General features: G+C 45.8%; 1 protein-coding gene across 15 annotated transcripts in view; it reads left to right on the plus strand.

Annotated features, from left to right (window-relative positions):
• The first annotated feature begins 8,205 nt into the window (after positions 1-8,205).
• Positions 8,206-18,862, plus strand: part of kif1b (kinesin family member 1B) — a 68,078-nt gene continuing 57,421 nt past the window's right edge. For 7 of the 15 annotated variants that reach the window (XM_049004970.1, XM_049004973.1, XM_049004979.1 and 4 more), the window contains exons 1-2: positions 8,206-8,482; positions 10,452-10,632. In XM_049004970.1, the coding sequence (XP_048860927.1) occupies positions 10,527-10,632 (106 nt within the window). In that variant the 5' untranslated portion in view covers positions 8,206-8,482; positions 10,452-10,526. Of the gene's footprint in view, positions 8,483-8,658; positions 8,987-9,029; positions 9,097-10,451; positions 10,633-18,862 lie in introns of those variants that run through there. The other 8 variants (XM_049004984.1, XM_049004985.1, XM_049004981.1 and 5 more) reach the window with 4 other exon arrangements.

Here is an 18,862-nt window from a genome sequence, read left to right on the forward strand (position 1 = left end):
GATTCAAAGGTCTCATTATTGGTAGGCATAAGACTAGCAGGAGGCAGGCAGCCGTAAGTAGGTAAAGGTGTGCACTGTATAGTCTGTCTAATTGTAGTTATCTTACCATTAAAAAATGTAAGAAAGTCATCACTCTTAAGAGCTTGTGGGATTTGCAAGTTTAATGAGGAATTCTGTGTTATCCTAGCCACGGATTCAAATAGGAATTTAGGATTGGTTTTGTTCATGTCTATTAATCTGGAGAGATACACAGACCGAGCAGTTACTAGTGCTTGTCTGTATTTAGAGAGGCTCTCTTTCCAGGCAGATTTGAAAACTTCCAGTTTAGTTGAGCGCCATTTTCGCTCTAGCTTGCGTGATGCCTGTTTGAGTTCACGTGTATTATCAGAGTACCAGGGGGCAGGTTTGTTATTGCTATGCTTTATACTCCTAAGTGGAGCCACAAGATCTAGAGTGCTGCGAAGGGATTTTTCCATGTTTGAAGTTGCCTGTTCAAGTTCATTTACACACGATGCTTCAGATGTAAGGCTAAAGGACTGTGGAAGTTGTTTCATAAATGTTGTTGTAGTTAGTGCCTTAATAGAACGTCTGATTCTATACTTTGGAGTGGTGGTCAACAGGAGGCTATACTGGATTTCAAATGTTAACAAGTAATGATCTGAGAGCAGAGGACTCTGTGGCATAATAGACACATGTTCTACCAGGATGCCATGACTAATGATCAAATCAAGGGTATGGTTACAGACATGAGTAGGCCCGACTACATTCTGACATACACCTACAGAGTCAAGAATAGCTGCAAACGCTGTTTTTAAAGGATCATTATCCTTCTCCATATGAATGTTAAAATCACCCACAATAACCCTGGGGGAGTCTTTTCTCTATCCTTTGATGTCCTCCGCCTCCTCTCACCATCTTCTGCTTGATACTATGTTGCGTATTTATATAATATGACTTATTTTCACAATGTTGTAATATGCGTAGCTCATTATTTAACATTATTTTTTTCTTACTGGCATTCATGTTTATATGCACAGCGCCACCTGGTGGCACACTGACACAGCCTTACTGCACAGTGAAGTGCGTGGCCTCACACCCCTGGGCGCCGACGCTTGGTGTCCGGGTTTCATGACGGCTTCTTTCTTCCCAGTGGAACTGCTGACTGTTGTGAACTGAAATAGTTTTGGCCTCGCAGTTTTTTTTGGTTGCTGCTGGTACTGAGGAGTTACTGAGGTCAGGTGGATAAAGGTTTTCTGGGAGAACGAGTCTGTTATTTTGTCCGAAACTGGGGCTGTGCTTTTGTTTCCTACCACAGTAGACAGCAGAGCCTCGGGACGACAGACAGACAGAGCGGGGGAGGCTGCTCCCCTCCTCAGCCTTGGTTGACTCCTGCTGCAGTTTTGCTTCTCTTCCTGTGACTGAAGCGCTGCCTGCTGGTGGGAATGTGAATAACAGCCTGAGGCTTCTGTAAGGAAGTACAGGGGCTCCCTCTTAAGTAGACGACAGGTTTCAGAAGGGAAATCTGGTGCAGCTTTGCAGCATATCATGATGCTCGAGTCTCCTGTGAGCCTGTGTCTAACGTGCAGCCTGACAAAGGCAGAACTGTGGGGGGAGAAAGAAAGGAAAAATGAAGAAAGTGTGGAATAGCCACTGCGTTGGGATACTGAATCAATGTCAGAGGGTGGGGGGTAGGTGACATGCAAAGAACTCCCAGTAATGGTTACTTCCATGTAAATCTTTATGCAAATAACCCTTCCTCCTGAAACTGTATTTCAGTTAGAAGTGAGATTAAATTATTTCTTCTGCTAAAGATCTGCATGACCACTTGTCTGAGTACAAGTATGAAGTCCTGGGAAGGGAGTGAATGTGCTGCAAAACTGAGAAGTCAGGACTTCCTGCAAGTGGAAAATGACCCCCCCTCCACTAGAGGAGTTCAGGGTAAACCTGAGTACATTTCACACTGTATTGAATTCGTTGAATGTGATTCAAATGAAAAGTGAGAACTAGAAGAGATTTGTTTAAAAGATAAGCAGGGCAGGTGTGAAATATGAGAACATTGACAGGTACACTGACTGACATCAATGTAACATGCTTAATAATGGCTGCATATTTACCGTGTGACAGGTGTCTTCTTTAATGAAGACTACAAAACTGTCAGTTCTTATTGCGGTACTTTGCTGTGTGCTACAGGTCAATCGCACCTCCTTAAGTATGGGTGTGTTAAAAGGACTTTTTTTTTTCTTCGACAAAATAGTTTTTAAATCGATAATCGTTTTGGTAGATGAATTTGTCCAAAGTGACACATTAATAAGATGAAAGAGAATCCTTTTAGTCCCACAAGTGGGAAATCTGCATGGTCACGGCAGAAAGTGGACAGTGCAAGAATAGAGCAGCAAAAATGAATGACAATAGGATAAAAACTACATATGTACAAGTGGAAATGTATTTATATACGTACAGCACTGCGGAATCCCACAGGGTGGCTGCAGAAGCCCGACACTAAAGGAGCTGCCGCGTGCTGTCAGTCTCCTGCATGGGCTATTAGATGTTACAGCAGGCAGCTCCAGATTTTTTTTCATAATTTTAATTGATAATATTTGTTTTAGACCGCGCCGTATCTGCTGCTATTACAGCTCTTTTGAGATGTAAGCTTCAAACCCATGTCCGTAATAAAAATAATAATGACACTGTATTGGTTCGCATGGGGAAGCCTTGGGTAACATCAGAGGGCTGTGACACATTATTCATACTGCAGACGCTCTTCCAGATTGTACATTACTGAGGAAGAGAAGCGTTTATTAGGTTAGAGTGGAGATACCTTTGGCTGCTTAGGGAAAGATTTGGATTTGGGCCTGATTTGTGCTTTTTATGATCCCCTTCAGTCTGCCACATGAATCCGTGTTTCCCAGTCAGGTCCACAGCGACCCTCAGACAGTCAGTGTGTTTAGCAGGGGGCTGGTTAGGGGGCAAAAACAGACCAGCGACGGCTCCCCAAGGACCGGATTGGGAAACATCTTTCAGAAACGCATCCCCTCACAGTATATTTGAGAAGGAATGCATGTTAGGATCAATTAGTTATTATTATTATTATTTTATTATTATTATTATTATTATTATTAATAATCATCTTTATAATACCAGTAACAGTAATAATACATTTTATTTCAGGAATGCCTTACAAAGAGGAAAATTAATTAGCAATATATCAATTGACAGTATGTCAAGACACCTGGTCGCAATCAAGAAAACAAAACTCTTAGAGCCCAATGGGAACATTTTCAAACTCCTATATAAAACTCCATTCCTAGCCATTCAAATGGAAGCTATTTTTTCTCCTTGCTTTGGTGGCTTAACTTACAGAGCTAACAGGCTGCTGCAGCCCACAGTGGGTCACTGTAAGTTGGATATAGAACAAGAAATGTCCTGACTGACTATGGTCTACAGCCTCAAAGCCTACAGTGAAGTTTGTAATAAAACTTTTTAGCTTTTTATTATTATTATTATTATTATTTTGTATTTTATAGTTTATACTTGAAGTCATAGGATTTTTTTTTCTAGAATTCTGATGAATTGACAGTTTTGTTCTTTAAGCTTAATCTCTGGCAGAGCAGCACTGCTTCAGGAGAACTGAACCGTACTGAGCCTAAACGCATCAGCTGCAGATCAGCCGCAAATTTAACTTTGTCATGTTCTGTTTCTTTAATGCTGTTTGCTGACTGTTCCTACACTCATAACAATGTATGCTGCTTTATACTCTACATTGTAGGTGGTACTTTTCAAGTTATGAGATGTTAGAGTTTTATCCATCCTTTTTTTTTTAATTTTACATGTGGCACTTTCTTCTGCAACGATTTTTCATTTTACACTCGGGACTGAGAGATGAAGGTCTGCCAGTTAGGAGCACAAAATGCCAGTAACGTCTGCATGGCCTTCGGCTAGGAAACACAATGGAAAGATTGTTAGAAAGCGTGAGAAGCGAGCGCTTTACGCGGTGTTGCCCGAGCGACAAATCAAGCACATGGTGAATGAATGACTGTTCTACCTTCAGCCTGTGTGGTGGTGTTTGAATTCCCACAGGAACCATCCCATAATGCTCCCAGAGACAATTAAACTCCAAGCCGTAGATTCAACCTCTGCCAATTTCCTGTTGTACCCTTTACCAGTTATGCAGACTGATACTAATTATCATATTTATTAGATTATTTGTAGATAATAGTAAGAAAACAGCATCACGGTTGTTATATAATCTCAGTCAGCCACAGCCAACTTTTATAAGTAGGAAATTGAGTGTATTTATTAGCTGATTAATTGCAAGGCACAGATATGCAAAATGGCAAAGTAGTGTTTACTCAGTTTCGGCTGCCTGGTGCATTAACTGCAGTTAATGCGACTGAACACTGTTTTTACACTTTGACCTAGGGGGAGTATGCGCAGGCCATTCTGCATGCTTTTATTAGAGGCTGGACAGGTTTTGTAAAGACTGACAAATACAGGTTTTTTTTGTGGGCAGTGGTGGCCTAATGGTTAGGGAAGTGCACTTGTGATTGAAAGGGTGTTGGTTCAAATCCCTGACTGGCCAGGTACTGTCCCCCCAAGCACCGCTCCCCAGGTGCTACCTGTAAAGAATAGCTGCCCTCAGCTATGTCGCGTATCAGTTAAATGAAGAGGACACATCTTGCTGTAGTGTGTCAGCAATGACAATCAATCACCTTCGCATCCTCGGATGTTCTTTGGCCAGTTCACCACATGCCTCATCTTCACCAGCTTTAGGAGTCTGTGACAGAAGGTCGGCACCTTCTTAAAGGGCCTGCGGCTGATCACTGTGTACTGGGTTCTGCTTGCTGTTACAGGTCCCAGTCCCAGACCTCACAGGTTTAAGGCGCTGTGCAATTTTAATGTCCTAAATAAAGAATTAGGACAAAAGCATTGTGTTTGTTAAATCCTGACCTGCTAAAAAAAAGAACAGGTAAATTCCCACTGTGTACATGTTTTAAACTGCTACATGGAAATGAATATTATGTGAACTGGATATCTAGCAAACTGGTTAATGCATATGCAGAAGTCATGCTATAGAACAGAAAGCCTGATGTGTGCCCCCCCACGCCGCCAGGGAGGAGCACGTGTGCCCCCCCCCCCCCCACGCCGCCAGGGAGGAGCACGCGTGCCCCCCCCCCCCCCCCCCCCCCCGCCAGGGAGGAGCGCGCTCTCTGACCCGCAGCATCAGGAAACATTTAAAGGGAAATTGCTATGTATGTACAGAACCCATGGCTATTTCACAGCAAATGCAGGTCCTCTGCAAGATGAAGAAGACTGAAATAAATCCACCATTGTCATGTAGAACTTTAGACTGTTGACAGAGAAGGTGAAGGAGAATCAAAAATGTGATCGATGGGCCCTTTAAATACCATGGCTGAAGTGTGACTGACATCTGACGCACCCTGCCCTTTGATTTAGCTACAAACACTCTGGTATTCAGCCGTCTATGTCATTACAAATACAGCGGTTGCATTTTACAAACAAAGATGAACCCAGTACTCTCATAAGAAATAAAGTTATGGAAAAATCATTGCCATCTCTGTAAGTGGTGTTCAGTCACTTCAGTGGGTTAGTGGTTGGTTAGTGGTTTAAGGAATGAGCTCTAATTTATACCACTGGTATGAATTTAAAGGACTGTGTTTACATTCACACATACCGTCCGTCCATATGGTGAGAGTTATACTGGGAATTATGGAAAGGCTCATAAAAATCCAAGAGCCTGTTTTACTGAAGTATTTCACTGGAAAAATAGAGAACATTTGCATTTATTTACTGGATTTCTTTCACTTTTCTCAAATATTGTCTTTTGCAGTCTTGTTATTTTTTGCACTGGCAGTTCCCATGATGGACACCCAATGAGTGACCTTCCAGAACAATCGTGGAACGTCCGGTGAGCTTGTACCATGCTGTGATTGGTCAGCCGCAGATGGAGACCGTGTTGGAGTCCTACATGCCCATTATGCCATTATGTCTAACAAAATCAATATATTAAGCCATATATTGGTTGACATATGTCAGTAATACATTAATACGCGTACATAGATTAATATATAAACAGGGGGGCCAAATGCATTTGACCTTAATGTCCTACAAAAAGAATTATGTACACGAGATTGCCATCATTAAAAACAAAAAAAACCTGATGTCACTTACGCAGTGCTTGGCAGTTACATTTCACAGCTTTTACAAACGTGTAACTCACTCTGATTTCTTGTTTAGAGTGTCTAGCTTCCACAAGCTTGATTATTTTTTTTTCGGTCGTTAACTTTGCTTTTCACCAACTCCACCAGCCGGCGCCCCGACATTCAGAGTCCGTCAAGAAAATGTGCTCACGTTTGCGTTTTGCTCGTTCCCAGCAGACAAAATTTTAGCCAAATATAAATGCAAATAATAGTAAAAATAATACACTTATTTCAGTCCAAAGTAGCATACGTATTTAGCATGTTGTCACGGGGGTACTGCCCCCCACCCAGAACCTCCGCTGTTTAGATCTGCTGAAATTCACCTTAGAAAACAAGTTGCTGCAATTTCCTGCCCACAGAAGAAGGTGTGCATCTTACTGCCTTCAATATTTATTATAACTTAGATGCAAAATAAACAGAAACTCACTCAGTTCAGTGTAGACTTAAAAACAGGCAAACGTTTGGTTTCTGGCCAAGCCGAAGCGTGAGAGCAGAAGCTGGGATGTCAGGTCTCTAAAAAGTCCTGCTGTTAGACCAGAAATATTACCATTTACCCCATTAACCTGACTAACATCCCAGCTGAAAAACAACTGGCTTCTAGGTCCATTAATTGTGCAAGTAAATCAATGTGATTGAGTACATTGTGGGGACCTGAACAAATGAAAAGACACTTTCCCCATATAAATTGTTTGTGACCTCTTGCAGTGAGAAAAATTGTTTGTGACCTCTTGAGTGTAGGAAAATCATCAGGATTTTCACCCCCCCCCCCCCAATTCTGTGTACTTGAATCATGTCCTCTGTAATGATCTGACATTTCTGACCTGTCCTTTTTACCAATAGTAGCAGTATCACACATCTTAATGAACATAAGTCAAATTAACATTTATAACCTTCTTTTTGCCACTTGATGCCACAAATTAACTTAGTGTTATAGATTCTGCTTTTTATACACACAAATATACACGGCTGAATTACAATTCGAATACAATACATATTGAGGATTACATCTCGCACGATGCTACCTTTCATTAGGAGGTTTTTCCATAGAATCATAGATTCAAACGCGTTTAAATTTAAGGGTCGCATGAGGTTAAGGTCTTGTGTCCAGCATGCAAAGGGCCTCCTTTCTGGAGACCCGACTTCTCTCATCTTGGACTTTCAAGGGAGGTACGCTGTTCTGACGGGTCTTGTTTTTAATATAGATGCTGCAATTTACTAAAGTAAGATATGCTGATTATAGACAGGATATTAAATTATCATTAGAGTGAAATCCGGCTGTAGCTGAATGACTCGCCTTAGAAAATACGTCACATAGACTACAGGGTGGCGCTACCTCGATCAGTGAATAAGCTACGGCGCATGTCGCTAGATCCGGTATGATGCGTAAGTTTATTACGCACGAATAGTGGGGGGTAGATGGCGGACAAGTCAAAATATAAATATACCCTGTCGTGATGCGCATTTGCCAACATAATCTGTGGGTTAAAAGGGACGGTGAAATATAACATTCCTCCCCCGATTGCTGCCAAATCAAATAGCGAACCTTGATATCTGTTTAGACTGTGCAAAGGTTGCTGGACCGGACCACATGATTCTGTAGAAAACAAAACGTCTCGATCAACGACAGATCATCCTATATGTCCTGTAAAATGACCAGGGAGCCGTAATCCGGTTCTTTAAAAAACCTCAAATATTACATTTTATAAACATAAATCAAAGAAGCGACCGGATTAGTTTTAACCATCCCTGGCAGTACCGCGTGTGACTGATAGGCGGCGTCATGGCGCGCTTTACTCAGGCGTCCGCCTCGCTGAAGTTGACAGCTGCGCGAGAGAAATCCTGCAGTGTTGCGTCAAAGCCAAGAAGCAGCTCCGCTTTGCTCCTTCGCCGAACTCGATTGGAGCATAATCGCCCCGCCCCGTGAAAGACGCGTTCTTATTGGCAAAATCAGCTGGCAATCACAGTGGTGATGAACGAGCTGACGTAATCCTTACAATAGCCCAAGGCATTTTAAGTCATTTCAGATTTTTTTTTTCCTCCTGCTGCTGTTGATGTACCGCAGCTTCCTATACAAACAAGATAATAATCTGTATACGGCGGCAGCCCGTTTGGTGGAGAATGACTCACCGCTATAATGGGTGTATTTGACAGAGAAGATGCTATTTTTTTCTAACAGCTTCATCTGAACAGTGATTGCTGTCTGTTTTTTTGCTGGTCGGTATTTTCCTGCGGTGTGTCGATTTTCTTCTTGTGTCGTCTCATAAGTAAGTAAACGATACTTCATTTTCTTGGTCGTTTCATGTCGTAGAAAAAGATCGTGATCGTGGCATTTTGACACGGAATCTCTGACCGAGCGCCTGTTGGGGTGGGAGTACTGGAGGGAGGGTGGGTTGGAGGAGCCGCGGGGGTCATAGCGATGATGCTTGTTTTGTTCGTGGATTTTCGTGGTAGATGTTCATTTACGGGAATTATTACAATAAAAATGCGGTAGTGTAAGGTTCACCGTCTTTAATCTGAAATAAAACAGGCGGTTTGTGTGAAACTGGCCGCGAGGACAACAGTACGCGTCGGCCAAATATACTTCTGACTTATATTCCTTGATGCAGTATGAGAAAAGGCCCACGTAGTTATATTTTAGAGAGAAAAAAAGCAGGTGCCGCCTAGCTGCGAAAGATGAATGGATCCTCGGTTTTATTTTCCTTAGCGAGCGAACAGAAGCCCGAATCCAGCGAGCTGCACTTCGCCTAATGCCAGCCAGCAGGATGACGGTAACGTTTAACGACACGCTGCCTATCAGGCGCCAGTCTCCCTCTTATTAAAACGTTACAGTGAATCTGCGTGGTCGGCCGAAGAGTAACTGGCTTGGGAATCGGTCACGGTGTGTAAAGCGGCATCGCTGTGTGGTCGGCGGCGTGTTTACGGCAGAATAACAAACCGACAGGTCCGCCCGTCACAGCGCGTACAGCGGGCAACTTTCAAGCCGCCTATTATGCTGACGCCGGGACTTCGGCGGCTGAAGTTTCTTTTCTCTGCATGGTTTTGTCTAATTGTGGCGCTAACGTCGGGGGGGATGTTATGGGCGTAGCTGCGTATCCGTCAGGCCAGGGGGGGATCCTGAAGAAAATCCTCCAAGATCGCCGCACCCTGCGCCCCTCATGGGGGGCTAGTGCTGCCGGAGAAGGTTCTGGTTTGAGGGGACGGGGGAGAGGAGCAGGGAGGCGCGGCCGCTTTGGGCTCCGACCCGGCTCGTTCGCCGTGCCCTTGACGGGCTTTTTCCGCCGTCCTCCCGGCTGTTGCATGGGAGATGTGCGGATCGGCCAATACCGAAATAAAAGCGTCAGTCTCGGGTTGTTCTTTCCAGTCGGCTGCCGTTGTGCGGCGGGCTGTCAGCGGAGAGCCCGCTTTGGGCAGATGATGCTGTGATGCGTGATACCCCGATGCTGGAGGCCTCTTTCCGGGGGGGGGGGGGTTAGATGGATGCTCCATGATCTAACGCATCCATTATTTATATTAAAAAGTGAGCGCTTACATCGCGACAGGGCTGCGGGCGGAAAGGGGCAGGCGACGCTTCAAGTCCCTATTTATGTCCCGTTAATTAGTTTGGCGGATTTTTAGTATTTCCAGGCAGACTCAAGTTGTTTTTATACATGATTTTTGTAGCTTGTGTCGTAGGCATATGTAGTGATGCTCATCTAAGATGGTTGAGGAGATACCTGCAATCTCCGATGCATTCTTTTAAATTGTTACTTATGATGATGATGATGTGCCACGGTAGGACACTGCAGCGCCTCCCTCTGGTGCGGCCGGCAGAGCCAAACCGCGGCCTTCTTTCCGGGACTCACGGTATAGGCAAATTTCCTTCCTGATTACTCTTGTTTAACATTTTAACGGGAAACACGACGATGCCGCACGTCACAGTTATAACTACAATCAGTTAAATGAAGTCAATCGCCACAACGGGGCCATTTTCATATATAATTTACGGAACCGACGGCGTATCTAGGATTCAAGGGAAGTGCGTTGTCTTTAGATATTTTTTTCCAATTAATTTCGGTGAATCTTCCATTTTTTTCTCTGCTAACGTGGGTGCTGTTGGGTATTTAGGCCTGCGCCTTGACTAGGTGCAGCCGTAATGCAGCATATTTAGCTTATGCAGGCTTTACAGTCTCATTACTTTTGACAGTTCGTGTTACAGTTCTCCATTAACCCAGGATTTTTTTCTTTCCATTGCAGGAAGAAAATCTATCCCGTGGAGCGGAGTAGCGCGGAGCAGCAGAGACGCAGGAAGCGGCCAGAGCCTCAGCAGCGATGTCCGGCGCCTCGGTGAAGGTGGCCGTGCGGGTGCGGCCCTTCAACTCGCGGGAGATCAGCAAGGAGTCCAAGTGCATCATCCAGATGCAAGGCAACTCCACCAGTAAGCCATACGAGGGCTGATCATTATGCAGCCTGGGGGTTAAGGCACTGCTGTTTGGAACAGAGGGGCTGTCAGTTTAGGTCCCAGGGTGGGGTGGGGGGGGAATGATTTGCTTTAGTAAAATGCCCAACTTTAAGGTTTAAATCAGCTTTAGCAAAATCTTCTGCAGATCAGAAGCGTAATGTCATTGCTTTTGCTGCCATCTTATCACAATAATCTCATTGTCCAGCTGGTCCTTGCCAAATGCCTGCATAGCCGAGATGCTCCACCATTCTGCCTGAGTAGCCTGGAGCTTTTGTTGTATGTTTCTATAAATATACTGCTGAAGTATAGATTGAGCAAGAGGCTTCTGCGGTGGATGTTGTCTTTCTGCCGGAGCCACGAAATGCGGAGGGCGGCCTGACGGCCTCGCTTAATGGCCGTGTTTCTGTCTGTAAAGAGCACCCTGACTGAAAAGGCGCCCAGAGTTGGCTTTATTTGCTGAGCACTTTGCACTTATGAACAGTTGATTTCTTGTATGACTCCTTGGAGGCCCCATGGAATCTGCGGTATGGAGTCTGCGCTCGCTGTGCATACAGCTGTCGCTGAGGACGCTTCATTACAGTCCCCATCATCTAGTCGAATTTCAGATAGAGACCCTTTGTCCTGAGGGCAGTCGGCACGGGCCTCAGGACTTCAGGAGGCATCATGGGCTGCTTGTCCCGTTATCGGGAGAGTGTGTGTCGGGGCTGTAACTTGGGGCTTTTTTGGTTTTCTTTAACTATTTGGGAATTTGAGATGTCATTGTTCACATGTTGGCAGGGGAGGGGATTATGGTTTCACCACCAATACAGGAATGATTCCAGAAGTATTTTCAGAGGCCTTGTGCTTGAATAGGGGTCAGCAGAGTAATTGGGCGTCTTCCTTTCCTCCTGCCATGTACACAGGTCATTCAGTCTGACCTTAAAGGGTATATTTTACTTCACCGGTATTTTAGCATTGAACTGCAGGAAAAACACAAGTCAATCTTTTCTTTTCTGACGATCGTTCTGTGCTATGTAAAGGTGATTTTTGTTTGTAAAATTTAACCATCTAATTAAAGACTAAAGGCTCCTTCCACGCATTGAAAAGTGTGACGAATAGGTATGGAGGGAAGACTTTTCAACCACAAAAGAATAAACAACCAACAAGTAAACAAAGTGCTTATCAACATAGCAGTGCGTAGATGATGAATGGCCACCTACCAGGCTTTCCAGTGGAACACAGTGAGAATCAGGCCTCAGGATTGTCAAGACTGGTGCTGCTAATTGCATTCAAGCCGTCAGCTAGCCTATGAAAGTAGAGCTCATGTGGGGCACATGGGGTGATGTGTGCACGCTTTGTCTGTTCCAGCCAATGAGCTTTTGCGACTGGCGGTAAGTCATAACCACCATATCGCTGGTGGGGCACCTTCCATCGCACCCTTATGTGATATGCACTTGTTCGTTGGGTGCCGTGTCCAGTTGTGTAAATGGGTTACGTTACGCCATGTCAGCTGAGTTGCCTTAGATGCAAGTCTCTTTAAATCATTACTGATGCAGTGTAATGTGGAGGTGTGGTGCTGATTAGTCCTATCTGGGTAGCTCTCTGTGGAGGCTGCATTAACCATAATGTACCATTTGGCAAGGAAATGTTTCTTTGAGATGCTTCCCAGTGCAGCAGCCTTTTAATTTGAATTTTGGCTTTTCTTTGGTGCCAGTTCTGAGTTGCATTTTTGCAACAACAGTTTTCTGAAGCCAGTCAGATTGTTGAAATCTACTGGAAGCTGTCCTGTCGTTGACTGATAGTTAAATTCTTCTTTGCTGTAATTGGGTAACTGTATGATTTCCAAGATTTCACTGCTTCTTTTCTCACAGTCTGGCTTTGTCTTTTTGGCATTGTTTTACATACCTTCTCGAAAGCAGCCGCCCACCCCCCAGGATTTTCCTCTTATTAGTCCAGTTAACAGCAGCAATGAACAGATTGAGCTCCTGCCTTCTCTGTGCCGTCTCACCGAGACGGACATGCAGTAGAGAGGTTCCTCTTTGGATCTGCTCTGACAGGGAGGCAGTGGATCTGTGAGCTAAACATCTCAGCTGCAGTATCTGTGTGGCTTCATCGGGCTGCCTGACCCGGGGCGGTTTTCTGGTGTGCATGGTGCAGAAATGCTGTCAAACCGGGGGGAGCACATGACTGTGACTGTGTGTGGTATTACTGTGTTCTCGGCCCCTCCTGGAGAACAGGCTCTTTCCATGGTTTTGCGTAGCTTCGGGATTGTCCTGCTTCTGTGAAGTGTGCGTGTTCCCAAGCCATCTGCGGCCAGGGCTGCCAGAACATCAGATGAAGTTTGTTGTCTGAATGGGCTGGAAATCAAATGAGTTAAAAATAATCTCAGTTTGGGGAGAATAGCCTGGAAATAGTTTTGTTTTGTTTCTTCCTGCTTCATCTCCAGGAAGTCAGCGATGTGGTATTTCAGTCATGCTGAGGTTGGACGTGTGTTTGTCTGTTTTTTGAAGCAAGTGTTTTATTCAGTGGCAAGAAATTTCTGATGTGAGATGATCTTAAGTGGAATTCCTGTTTTAAGCTTTTATTATCAAACAATGAATGATTCAATGGAAATTTCAGTGGTGAACGCTCCTTTTGAGTTTTTTTTTTTTTTTCTGAATGATTTCACTTGCCTGTGTTGTGAGAGGTTCTCTGTGCTCTGGCAGACTGTGTCAGCTGACCAGAAATGCAGCTGTGGCTTCCTGGATACACGACTGTGATTTATTCCTGGGGTATAATGGCTGTGCAAATAGTAGGACAAGTATACTGAATGATTTTTATCACAATCTGCCCCAGATAACTTGGGGAGTAAATGGGAATTTACAGCAAAAAGGCCACCAGGATCTCATCAAGCATTGTGCTTCATGTTTGCAGAACCCTGTCTTGTTAATTGCCATTCACAGTTAATTGATGTAATGGCAGAGGCTGGTAACCTACTTAAGATCTGTTATGTGATTAGATTTGTGGGCTGTTAGTCATAAGATTTGGTTTTGCGTTTAAGTGTCTTCCTCTGACTGCTAGTTGAAATTTCATAATGGCTTTGATTCGTTAAGCATGACTTCATTGTTCATTGTTACTTTGATTTGTCATCAGGCTGATTAATACGTCATGTGTGCAGTTGCTTCAGAACTGCAATTGAGTGGCAGTTGGTTGCTTTGGAGCTGCATTAGACACTTTGCATGCGATGGGCGGGGGCTGAGGTCACCACAGCAGCCACATCTGGTGCTCGGGAGTTGCAGTGTAGCGGTTACCCTCACGCCTGCCCCCCCGTGTGCCGTCCGCATTTACAGAGGGCACCTATCTCTCGACTCCGTGTGAAGGAAGTCCCACTTCTGCTTGGTATGGTTTGGTGTAGCTTTGGGTCATTCGGTCACATGATTATTAAGAAACCAGACTTAAAAACATAAATATGCCATTCAGCAGCGAAAATGTGTGAAAGGATGTGTGTGTGAGTGTGTGTTTCCCCTTTTTTGCCTGAGGTGTTACTGTTCATGCCATTTCAGATGTATATAAATAATTCTGCCAATTTATAAAAATCAATGATGTGTGCACTGTGAGGAGGGGCGCAGGGAGGCAGCCAGACTAGCTGGAGCCGCTCTGCTGACGGATGGATGGACCTGGGGGCAGGAATGGGGGGTGGGGGGTTGCCTGCCTGTCAGAATAGGCTGGTGTCAGATCCATTTTCGTTTTATGGGAGATTGAGATGGGGAGGGGTATTCGCTCAGTCCTGCACACGCATGGCACTGCCTGACCTGGTTTTGGGTGATTAATCCAGGAACATTATCCCAAGGTGGCCTGACTCAAACCTGTAATCCCCGGGATGGGGGGGGGCACCCCTCCCACGTGTCCCTCGGGGGTTACCCACGCTGACTGCTTTGTGATGATGATTAATGTTCATTTCATTGCTGTGGACTTTCTTCCCAAGCTGTGAGCCTGTACCTGTTATGGTAAAAGGTCTTTATTATCCTTCTCTGGGAAATTACTGTCATTTTAATCCAGTGACCATTTTCATTACGGTGGGGCCCGTTTTGATTACGAGGCAAATCTGGGCCTTTGTGCATTCATGATCACCCTTAGCTCCTCAGCTGCCGTCTCGCACTTGCGTTGTGTTAAAGCTCCTTCTCTTACAACATTAAGTGCCTTTTTACACTCCGTGCTAAATGCAGTGAGAATATCTTAGGGTGACTGAGGTCGTTTTTGGGGAGTGATCCAAAGTGTACCACTTCAGATTCAGAAATGGAAACGGCTCTTGTACCTTTGAGCCTGGTGCACTGGGCGTGGCCGAGCTTCTGTGGCAGTATAAGAATCAGCAGGTGTTACAGGTGGCGTGACGTCATCGTGCAGCCTGGGACTCGACTTTCTGGGTGATCCTCTTTCTGCAGCAGGGTTTGTTAGCAGAGATGGTAACGACCATATAGGGAGTTCAGTGTGCAAACAGACGTGCAAAGCTGGAATTACAGAGGCGAATGGTAAAGGCTTATGGTGTCATGGCAAGGCCTTGGGTGTCATTCTCATGGGGTGTTTTTTTTTGTGCTTGCATGTTGTCTTCCCCCTATTGTGTTCCCTTCCCCATCAGCCCCCAATGTTCAGGAAGTCCCAGCGGAAGCTCCTGGGGCCGTGCGATTACATCATGGGGGCCGGCCATGTCTGCCGGCCCAGATCAATAGCCGACCTTGTGAGGGCCGCTGGAGGTCATTACTGGGTGCTGCTTGTTCTATAGTCAGCCTGGGAAATGGGATAAATTTTGAGGCCTGTGACCCCCCCCCCCCCATGCTGGCACCCCACCACACTGTCGCTTGGACTCCGAGTTTTCAGCTTGAATCAGTGGAATCATCTTATATGTAAGCTTTTCCGTCACTGTGGATTGTGATGGAATTGCACACAAATCCCTTAATCTGCTATAAAACAATTATCTGAGGGGGCAAAGACCAGTTTTCTGTTGTGGGGGGCTTATAAAACTGGAACAAATAATTATTCAGTTTTCTCCCGCAATGGCATACAGACTAATGGGGCTGAGTTTGGCTTTATGCGATAGAGGCTGGGGCCTGGGGCCTGGGCCTCGTGCTGTAACCCATGCTGGGGCCTGGGCCTCGTGCTGTAACCCGTGCTGGGGCCTCGTGCTTTGACCTGGAGCCGGAGCTCACGGCACCTTGGGATCATGCTGCTGTGCCTTATTTGTTAAATGGTCAACCCAATGACCTGTGGTTTGAATGAAAACACTTTTACATTAATGTAAATGATAAAACGAGAGGTTTTTAGCAGTAATGTCCCGTGCTGATAACGATTGGAATCACAGCCAATCCTGGCATTTTTTAATTGATTAGTATTGGGTACCAAAGCCACATCCAAAGACTAATCTCAACCCCCCAGTCCCCTTATCCTGAGGATAAGGACAAGGATGCGTCGTCTGGACTGAGTGTCTTAAACATGTCCAGCTTTGTAAACAGGGAAAAGCATGAAATTGTAAGGCGTCTAAACAAATGAAGAGGCAAGCAGGCGTCGCCCCCCCCCCGGCTGCTTTTAAACCTGACAGCCATTGGTTACTCTGCAACTATAGCTGCTTTGTTGCAGTATGGGTGGTCCCAGTGCCGTGTCATTGCTGGGGGTCAGGGGAGGCGGGGTCTGTGCTGTTGCCGGGCGACAGGCTGAGGCCTGCTTGCTGCATCTCTGCAGAAGGAGGGGTTTGACTGAGGTTTCCAGGGTCGGGGCGTGCGGGGGGTTGTGAGGGGATTCTAGCACCACCAACGCACTTCCTCCAACAGAAGAGCATTCGCTGTGTCTGCAGCAAAACAAATCTGGCTGCCGTTTGGTTTCATACAGCAAAATGTAAAAAGTGAAGATTTTTTATGAATTGGATCATCAGAGCACACGCACGTGAGTGTGCATGGCACCTTCGGAGAAAACTATGCAAGTCATTTGCAAAAGTGATTCCCAAAAGCCTCTGGCTGTCTCGCACCAGCCTGTAATGATGATGTCACCCTCCACTCAAAGTTAACATGGAGGAAGCCGATGTACATTGAGAAGTGCTTCAAATGGGTTTTCACAGCTCATTACCATCAATCTGTCCATTCATCTTTTCATTCATTCATTCATTCATTCATCTATCTTTCCATTCATCCATCCATGAAACCATTCACTTGTCCATCATTCATCATCATACATCCTTGTCTTCTGCCTGGTTGTTCCCACTCATAACTCTGGTCTAGAGAGGTGTCTGTAAAGGTACCAGTGCGGCGTGACAGTGGTTTAAGCACATGTGACATCACATGACCATCTCATATGGTAGAGGTGACCCTCAGCCTGTTGGATGCACCATTAACCTTGGGCAAGGAACTTGAGTACAATGCAAAGAGGTCGAGGCTCCGTTCAGCTCATGGAGTCATACTTGAGTTCTGAGCCATTCAATTTGTGTTCATTTGATTAGGGTGGAGGTGTTTAGTCAAGGTTTCTGTTTTTACAAATTATTACAATAAACTGAACGGAATCTTATTTAATTCGTTACACCTCTGAGATGAAACCAGCACCTCCCGCGGCCCATAAGGCCTAGAACTGCCCAACTGTATATCGGGTTTCCCTGCGAGTTCTGAAAAGCAGACCTGTCATGGGGACTATAAGGGTGGAGAACTTTAGGGGTGATGTGGCTCATGGCAGGAGTTGGCAGATTCACACAGCAGAGAGATGCGTGGGCAGCAGCAGAATGTACAGGTAGCAATTACGATGAAATTCAATCTGCGTGTTTCCCATGTAGCCCCCTTGTATGCGCAGCCCTGCACGGGCGGTCAGGCATCTGCTCGGAACGTGTTGGGTTAGGGGCCCACTGCTGATATGGTGACTCTGCCACTCATGGAATTCTAAACACAGGCGCTTAACCTTCAGGATTTGGGCCTTTGTAATCTATGACATGCAAACCCCCAGACCCCCACATATTCAGCAGGAATCTCACCTGTGCAGGGAGACCCCAGTGGATTTCTAGTACTTTGCCTTAACCATTTGGCCACGCCTACCCACATGCCCTAAACTCACGGGTCTTGCACGCATGGCACATACTACAGTGGGCAGGAATCCCACCCGCATCCTGCAGACCGTCCACTTGAGACGGCTCATGCGTCACTTCTCTACAGCAAAAGGTTTTGTCTCTATATTTGGGTTATTGCATGGAAACTTAAATAAGGAAAGGAAATAAGGAAAATGCTTTTTTTTTTGCTTTCTGAAACTTGGGCTCAGTGTCTCTGCCTTAGTCACTGTGTCAGTGAGGGGGTGGTTTGTTGGTTCCTCCCACACAGACCAAGGACGGAGGTCCCTACCATCGGCTCGCTTAGGCTGCTTCCCACACTTTGCAGTCGGCTTCTGGAACGCTGCAGCTCTCCTCCCTCCTTTGCCGTGGCCGGACGTGATGGTTTTGGGGAGTTTGGCAGTCCTGACACGGCGGGCGGTGGGAACAGACCGCAGCCTCCCCATGTATTATTCATGAGACCCCCTTAGTGTTTTTAGTGCATTCTGAGCGGTTAGCTTGCTGCCCTGGGGGGGCCCACAGGTCCAGCAGCAGGACCAGTCATTTCGGTTCCCTGATCTAGTCGTTCGCTCTCAGACTGGTTGCCATGTTTATACACAGCAGTCTGTGTTGCTGCACGAACATGGCAAACGGTTATTAAGGTATGGAGACCCCCGACCCACATAAGGCTGAAGCCATTCTGCATGTGACCACAGCTGTAAATACGGCAGGTGCTTTGAAAAGCTGTTGTTTAGTCTGCATGCTTTGCTCACAGTATCGATGCATTGTGTGTGTTTATGTGTTTTTGGAGAGTGGGGGCCTTTCAGTCAGCCTCTGTCAGCCATTTGTGAGCTCGGCCCACCCCACGTGCCTCATATCGGGCTCCCGCTGCGTAAATATGGAGACGCTCCAGACGGGGAATGTTTCTCCTCTTCCATGGGGGGATGCGAAGGCCTTGAGTCGGTTGAAATGGGGCCCCTTTGAAGCAGACAGCCTTTCCGAAAGCACAGCGGTTCTTCCCTCTACACCTCCTCCCACATTTTTGCGACTGTTCAGAGTTGCTCCTCGATGGGGAACGGCGTGTTAGCTTTGGTTTGCAGGTGTGCTGTGTCACAGAGCAGGAGATCAGACACACGGCAGAATCCACACATTTCTGGATTCCCCCTTTTCGCCTGGCCACCCTCTGCCAGTCTGCCT

The sequence above is a fragment of the Brienomyrus brachyistius genome, unplaced genomic scaffold (genome assembly GCF_023856365.1).
Source record: "Brienomyrus brachyistius isolate T26 unplaced genomic scaffold, BBRACH_0.4 scaffold140, whole genome shotgun sequence".
Lineage (NCBI taxonomy): Eukaryota > Metazoa > Chordata > Actinopteri > Osteoglossiformes > Mormyridae > Brienomyrus > Brienomyrus brachyistius.